Source organism: Notothenia rossii (genome assembly GCF_949606895.1).
Source record: "Notothenia rossii genome assembly, chromosome: 4".
NCBI classification, from domain to species: domain Eukaryota; kingdom Metazoa; phylum Chordata; class Actinopteri; order Perciformes; family Nototheniidae; genus Notothenia; species Notothenia rossii.
The window spans coordinates 76,653,401-76,661,927 of NC_136902.1; the positions used below are offsets into that span (position 1 = coordinate 76,653,401).

The following is an 8,527-nucleotide window of genomic DNA, read 5'->3' on the forward strand; positions in this document are numbered from 1 at the left end:
AACGCAGCAGTCACATGTTTTTTTTGTTGTAAATCTTTTTTTTTTCTTTTTCAACTAATCGACTAATGAACAATTGCTCGACTAAGACCTTAATAGTCGATTAGCGATTAGTTGACTATTGGGGGCACTGGGGCAGCCCTAGTGGGCACCATAAAAACACATCTGCATGAGTCTGAATCAATCCTTACTTCTAATTTTCTTGCATCCAGGTCTATTTCTCAGTATATTAAAACTATTACTATTAGCAAAATCTCAGGAAAAACATTAGAAAACAGGATTTTTTATCATCGCGATTTCCTGGTTTACAATTTGTATTATACATTAACAAAACCCTTGTCTGTCTTTAGACTGAATAAAACACTAGTTATCGACATCTATCTAACAGTTTGGCACACTTACTAATTTGACTAATGGTTAGACGATATTGGTCTTTTAATAGAGTATCTATTGTTACGTTATCAATTGTGATTTGATAAATACTGTACCTCATCTGCAGCAGGGCTCGGTTGGGGTTGGCGCCCATGCGGTCCAGCTTGTTGATGAAGGTGAGGAAGGGGACGTTGTAGCGTTTCATCTGCCTGTTCACTGTCATAGTCTGACACTGGACTCCCCCAACCGCACACAGGACCAGCACAGCACCGTCCAGCACACGCAGCGCTCGCTCCACCTCAATGGTAAAGTCCACGTGACCTGGAGAAACAACAGACAGTGACCTAATTGATTAATTAGCACTTCTTTATTAAATATTATGAATATGTCTTTATTATCAGGCTATGTTCCACAATCATTCAAAGTAGCAGTGATAAAACCACTTCTTAAAAAGCACAACCTCGATCCAGAGTTTTAGCCAACTATAGACCTATTTCTAATCTTCCGTTCCTCTCAAAAATTCTTGAGAAAGCAGTTGCAAAACAGCTGTGTGATTATTTAAAAAACTATGATTTATTTGAAGATTTTCAGTCTGGCTTTAGAACACATCATAGCACAGAGACAGCTCTGGTTAAAGTCGCAAATGACATTCTAATAGCCTCAGACAAGGGACTTGTCTCTATTCTTGTTTTGCTCGATCTCAGTGCTGCATTTGATACAATCGACCATGATATCCTATTGCAAAGACTAGAGCACTTAGTTGGCATACAGGGAACTGCTTTAGGCTGGTTTAGGTCCTATCTATCTGAACGCTCTCAGTTTGTACGTGTCAACGATGAATCTTCCACGCAAACCAAAGTTAGCCATGGAGTGCCACAGGGCTCAGTGCTCGGACCTATTTTGTTCACATTATATATGCTTCCGTTAGGCAATATTATAAGGACTCATTCTGTAAACTTTCATTGTTATGCGGATGATACTCAACTATATTTATCAATCAAGCCTGATGAAATTAATCATCTAGATAAAATTAAAGACTGCCTCAAGTTATTGTACTTGGCCCAAAGAATGGATGGCATTAATTTGGCCTCCAGTGAGACTGTAAAGAATCTTGGTGTTATATTTGATCAGGATTTATCCTTTAACGCCCACATAAAATCAATTTCAAGGACCGCCTACTTCCATCAACGTAACATTGCAAAAATCAGGCATATCTTGCCTCAAAACGATGCAGAGAAACTAGTCCATGCATTTGTTACTTCAAGGCTGGATTATTGTAACTCCTTATTATCAGGGTGTACCAAGAAGTCAGTCAAGTCGCTTCAGCTGATTCAAAATGCTGCAGCTCGTGTACTAACCAGAGTTCGGAAAAGGGACCACATTACTCCTGTTCTGGCTGCCTTACACTGGCTCCCTATAGAACACAGGATAGAATTTAAAATTCTTCTTCTCACCTACAAAGCCCTTAATGGGCAGGCGCCATCTTACCTTAAAGAACTCATTATACCCTACTGTCCTACTAGGGCATTGCGTTCCAAGAATGCAGGGTTGTTGGTTGTTCCTAGAGTCTCTAAAAGTACAATGGGAGCCAGAGCCTTTTCTTATCAAGCTCCACTTTTTTGGAATCAGCTTTCAGTTTGTGTTCGGACGGCAGACACCCTATCCGTTTTTAAGAGTGCGCTTAAGACCGTCCTTTTTGATAAAGCTTATAGTTAGGGCTGATTAGATTCAGCCCCTAGTTTTGCTGATATAGGCTTAGTTTGTCGCGGGACATCTTACTTCTTCCTTCTCTCTGTCTATACCTGTGTACTCTCATGTTCCGATTAACCCAGCTTCCCCAAATTTCTTTCTTTTTGGTGTCTATATACGCCGGGATCCGGAGTCATGGATGATCCTGCGGTCCTGTGTCATGGATCGCGAGTCCTGGATCTTGAGTCGTGGCTGTGGTCCTGGATCATAAGTCCTGGATGGATATCCTCGTGGATTCATCTTCCTATTATACACACATGCATTTCCAAACATTTGGACTACCTATGTTGCAAATGTACTATCTTTTCAATTTACACACGGCATCTATTGCACGTCTGTCCGTCCTGGGAGAGGGATCCCTCCTCTGTTGCTCTCCCTGAGGTTTCTCCCATTTTTCCCTTTAAACTGTGGGTTTTCTCCGGAAGTTTTTCCTTGTACGATGTGAGGGTCTAAGGACAGAGGGTGTCGTATTGTCATACTGATATTCTGTACAAACTGTGAAGTCCACTGAGACAAATGTAACATTTGTGATATTGGGCTATATAAATAAACATTGATTGATTGATGGACCTTTAGTTAAAACAAAATCTAAATCAGAAGTCATATGCAAACATGTTGTCCCCAAGAACATTTAGTACCTGGTGTATCAATGATGTTGATGTTGTGATCCTTCCACACAGTGTATGTAGCAGCTGACTGGATGGTGATGCCTCTCTGCCTCTCCAGCTCCATAGAGTCCATAGTGGCTCCCACACCATCCTTCCCCTTCACCTACATAATCCAGGGGAGGAAAACAGACCATGAAAGATTCAAACTGTACACCTTTTAAACTCAACTGAAAGCAAAAACTGATTCATATATAAGACTACTAATGCTGATAATCACAGGCAGGAAACAGATAGGTAACATCACTGTAGACCAGGGGGGGATCTCACATCTTCTAGGGGGGTCCTCACCTCCTCTAAAAGATTTTTTTTTTAATGTTGAAGTGAAATGCACCAATCTGCTGCACTTTGAGTACAAAATGAATTTATGGATACAGCTCTCAACACTCATACTAAAGGGAGCTGTATACTTTTCAATACTCCAATCATCTTTAGAATATTTTCACAACCAATAACAAATAATTTAAACTGGTTTATTCTTATCTTATGTTACCTAATTAGCATTCATTCTTTTTATTTATGTATATTTTACTAATCACTCCCCTTTTAAACAGTTTTTTGTACTGTCCTATAGTACACACTGGAATAACTTCTTACTTTATCTATATTAAATAGATAAAAGTGCTCTCTCTCTCTCTCTCGCTCTCTCTCGCTCTCTCTCTCTCGCTCTCTCTCTCTCTCTCAGAGGCTGTGTGCTCCTCCTTGGCGATGACGGGTTGCGTTAAAAAATAATAATAAACATATTTGTAAAGTGGGAGGACACAAACGGGATTTCGAAAAGTGCGGGGGACATGTCCCCCCTGTCCCCAGTGGAGATTACGCCATGCCTGTGTGTGCGTCAAGTTGAATAAATGTATATGCAAGTTACAACACACACAGAGTAAAACTCTGCTCCTCATGTGTTGTATAGGCTGGCATGATAGGCTGTTCAATGGGGCTGATGTGTTGTGTAGATTCTGCCAGAAGGAAAATCAGAGGGGAGGTGCCACATTGTTTTTCTTCCCGACTGCAACGCTGGTCCCGCAAATCAAGCAAAACGTGATTGTTCGATATTCATTGTGGGGGTGGGGGAGGAGGGGTGTTAGATAGATAAAGAGTTGTAGTAAGTAGATAGAGTTCGCTATGATTTAGGTTTCGTTTATGCAAAGAGTAGATTATTTTAATTACATTTCCTTTTTTGTTTTGGATTTGCTTGGCGAGCTATTTTTAGAACATGCCTGGCGGGCGACTCACGTTGCCCCTGCGGACGACTGAGTGCCCGCGGGCACCGTGTTGGCTACCCCTGCTGTAGACCATTGGAACACTGGACTCAACCAAGGAGAACGCTGTACACCAAAACAAAAGAGTGTCTTCTCCCTGTCTGTCACTCTGATGAACTATCATCTTCTAAATCCTACAAGCTTAATGCATAGTATATAGAGATCTATTCGAGGCTGCCTGCAAAAATCAAATCAAATAATCTCCCCATAATGTTCTCGATTAATCATTTGGTCTATAAATGAAAATAAATCTCTCCAGTTTTTTTCAGTCCAAAGTGATATATTTGAATGATTTCTTTTTTAAGGCCTGAACCCAAAGCTATCCAGTGTCATTTGATAATAAACAGAGAAAAGCAGGAAACCTACATATTTTAAATGCTGCCCTTAAAATGTACACATGAAAAATTAATAACAAAGGTGGCTGATTACTTTTCTGCAGATCAACAGAATAAACCATTGTAGTTGGTCATTGATGCTTTATATAGTAATTATCGATATACAGCTGCTTTTTTCACATACTTGTGTACATATTAGTCCTGTCTATTCTTGACAGTGGTGGGCCGTCAGGGCCAGCAAGGCCTTCTCTGCTGGCCTAAACATCATCAGAATATAAATTAAATGTTGATATATTTTTTCCACAAATATGTATTAAATTATTCCCTGTAGTCTATTCTCTTCATTTCATAGCTTTCCTCTTGGTTGCGCTGCTTCCAGCCTCAGAACGAGATTTGGAGGGTTGGCCTTTATGTTAGAGCTTTTATCCAATCATATTTCAGCCATAATGTGTTGCCAGGGTCCAAGAAATCTGCCCTTAGGCCTTCAGAATCAACAGTGCGGGCGCCTGTAGATTAAAGTGAACGGAAACAAAACTGTGGCGTTAACCAATCAGATTTTGAGTTGGCGACAACGGGCCAGCTAGCAGGCGTACGATGACGTTAGCACGTGCACGTCTTTTGATTGGATACGCACTATTGAGAGGCAGAGCTATGTAGAGCTAGCAAACTGAACTTGAATTTGAACGAGCTAATTTGTGTAGATTTCTACAAGCTGTTTTTTTTCAACCCACAATGGCTGAAGGAGGAGAAGAGATCGATTTGGTCGCAGATATAATTACAACGCCATTTTCAAGACGAACTTTTCAAGAAAAGCTAGACATCGTGAGAAGAGAACGGCCAACCCCGACGCTAGCGAGCCTATCACAGCGGGGGAAAGGGTTTGTCCGCCACTTTCAAATCACTAACTACGAGCGGTACCCCTGGCTCACAGCCTCCGAGAGGCACTGCAAATTGTACTGCTGGGAATGCCTGCTATTTGCAACTGATCGATTTGGTGTTTGGAGCCACACTGGATTTGCAAACTTGAGTTGTCTAACCAAGGCAGCAACGAGACACCAAAGCACGGCTGGGCACTTACAAGCAATGGTGCTTTTGAAAACCTTTGGGGACACCCGAGTGGATCTACAGCTCAACGAACAAGTGCGCCGGGAAACGGAGCTCCACAACGAAAGGGTGAACAAAAATAGGGAAATATTGAAAAGACTGATTGATTGTGTCCTGTTTTTGGGTAAACAGGAACTTTCATTTAGGGGACACGATGAAAGCGCCGAGTCCAGAAACAGAGGAAACTACGTGGAGCTTCTTTCTTTGCTTGCTGAGAACAACACAGACTTGCATTACCACCTGTCCACAAACAAAGTGTTTACTGGGACGTCAGGCAAAATACAAAACGACCTGATTTATGCTATTGCTGAAGTGATGGGAGAAGAGATCAAAATGGAGATTAAAAAAGCACCCTTTGTCGCTGTTATGGTGGACGAAACGACAGACGTGGGTAATGTAGCACAACTGGCACTTGTCCTGCGTTATGTGACGGACACAGGTGTCAAGGAGCGGTTTGTCAGATTTGAAGATGTTACAAGCGGCAAGCGAGCTGATGACATTGCCGCTCTTATTTTCCGTTTCATGGAGGAATATGAATGTAGTCTGGATAAAGTTGTGGCACAGTGTTATGATGGCGCAGCGGTCATGGCATCTGGACTAAACGGGGTGCAGGCTAAAGTTAAGGAGAGGGCACCTATGGCCTTATTCATTCACTGCTATGCACATCGACTAAATTGAGTACTGACTCAAGGGGCCTCAAAGCTTAAAGAATGCAAGGTCTTTTTTGCCAGCCTCCATGGCCTTGCAGCATTTTTCTCCAGATCCCCTAAGCGCACGCAACTGCTGGATGACATTTGCAAGCGTCGTCTTCCTAATGTTGCACCAACGCGGTGGCAATATACATCGAGATTGGTCAATGCAGTCTTTGAGAAGAGAGTTTCCCTAAAGGAGGTGTTTGACCACATACTGGAACATCATGAGGAGTATGATGGGGATACTATGCTTAGCGCTGATGGATTTAATGCACGTCTGGATGATTTTGAGTTTTGTTTTTTGCTTGAAACATTCAATGGGATTTTTAAGCATTCAGATGTGCTCTTTGGAATACTACAGAAACAAACATTGGATGTACAATTCTGTCTGACAAGGGTGAACGAGTTTTGTGACACAATTGAGCGAGAGAGGTGCCAGTTTCGTCAGATCTACGAGGACACAGCGCGCATCTCAAGTGGTCCGAGCGCACGCAGAGGCCCACGTACAGCACAAGGAGACCTTCGCGCATACTACCAACAACTCCACAGCAATATTCTGGATCTCCTTGATTTCCTTAAGCAGAAAAATCTGAGTGAGAGCATGGGGCAGCTTTACACATTGGCATGTGTGGCAGTGACTATCCCTGTGTCCACTGCTTCTGTCGAGCGGTCATTCTCGGCCTTAAAGCGAATTAAAACTTATGCCAGAAATTCTACTGGACAGACTAGGCTTTCATCATTAGCCTTCATGTCTATAGAAAATGACTTATTGGTGGAACTGAAACGCACAGATAAACTGTACAACAGAGTCATTGAAGTCTTCTTGAGGAAAGAAAGGAGGATGGATTTTGTATTCAAATAATCAGTTGTTTTGGTGAGTACAAAGCATTTTATTTTAATATATTTTTGTCATTTTATGTCGTTAATATTAAATCAATATTAACGAATTAATATATATGTAATTAAAATGACAAATATATAAAAAATAAATGTTTGATGCTTCTGCAAGAGATATAGAGATGTGTGTGGCGCACTGGCTCAGCTGTGCAGTAAAAGTACTCAAGGAGACTTGTTGAATTGTTTTGGTTTAACCTTTATCAAAGTGGACATTCAGTGCTAGGAATACACTTTCACCACTGTCGCAAATATATCCTCATGAACAAATGCAAATTATTTGTTTGTTTTCTTTTATTTTCAGTGAATAGTTTGTGTCTTTATCGTCACGTTTCTTAAATGAAACTGCTTTGGGTGCGACAATGCGCTGTTTAGTGAACAAACTTGGTTTGGTGGACTTAATAAAACTTTGTAGACTAATGCCTTAAAAGCCCCTTTTATTTTTAAGTTTTGACCGTATCCAAGCGATCTTAAAGCTGGTAGTTTAACACTCTTAATTGTAAATGCGGATATATTGATTATAAATGCTTCGGAAATATTAATATAACTCTGTTGTACTTGACTATGTTAAGGTGATGCAACGCCCGGTTATACTGCGTTTCTGTCTAAATGTATAGTTTCTAGAGCCATGGCGTCATAATGATGGTATTAAGAGGTGGAATAATTCAGGTAGGACTGTGTAGGACATCACTGAAGGCCTAGGTGTGAAATGCACGGCCCGCCACTGATTCTTGATGTATTTGTCCAGCTGTGTTGTCCTTGTTTCTCGCCGTTATGTCTACCTATATGCAGCATGTACTTCGAGAGCAATGCGCAAAAATTCAAATTCCTTGTATGTGCATAACTATTTGGCTCTTAAAAGGTGGTTTTAATCCTAATGCACAGCCACACTCACCTCGTGAATCTCTGCTATCCTGCCGGTATAGAAGAGGACGCGCTCGGTCAGGGTGGTCTTCCCGGAGTCGATGTGAGCCGAGATCCCGATGTTGCGGATGCTCTCGTTGACATAGAACCCGGAGGAGCATGTCCGACAGCTGTTGATGAGCACCTGAGGACATGAAAATCAATATTCAAATCCCTGTCTGTCTGTTGACCGATCGTGAAAGGCACAGGGCTGATGGAGGTTTGGTGTCAAATGGGTTCAGCTGCAGACAGCTAACGTTACCTTTTTCAGAGTGACGCTTCCTGGAGCCAGGAGATGAGATTTGGCCAAAGACAGACCCGCCTGTAGAACTCTCATTTTGACAACTTATAGTTTGAGTGCAGGGTGGTCGTTTTACCCCTCTTCTTAACCCTGACTCTGACAACCCGGTGAATGTCACGCCGGAGCCCCGATGGTTGTGAAACGCTACTTCCTGCTTCTACGGAAACTCAGACCTGCCAAACATTTTCCAATTGCGTTTCTTGAAAACAATTAAATAACGAATGTCAAAAGGTAAAAGAGTACATTTAAAAGATAA

At 41.7% G+C, this 8,527-nt stretch overlaps 1 protein-coding gene across 1 annotated transcript in view; it reads right to left on the minus strand.

Annotated features, from left to right (window-relative positions):
- The window catches only part of gfm1 (G elongation factor, mitochondrial 1), a 14,919-nt gene extending 6,475 nt beyond the window's left edge, over positions 1-8,444 (minus strand). The window contains exons 1-4 of the mRNA XM_079673858.1: positions 8,233-8,444; positions 7,963-8,115; positions 2,757-2,889; positions 371-690 (exon numbers count right to left, since the gene is read on the minus strand). Coding sequence (XP_079529984.1) covers positions 371-690; positions 2,757-2,889; positions 7,963-8,115; positions 8,233-8,307 — 681 coding nt within the window. The 5' untranslated portion in view covers positions 8,308-8,444. The remainder of the gene's footprint in view (positions 1-370; positions 691-2,756; positions 2,890-7,962; positions 8,116-8,232) is intronic.
- Positions 8,445-8,527: the final 83 nt, after the last annotated feature.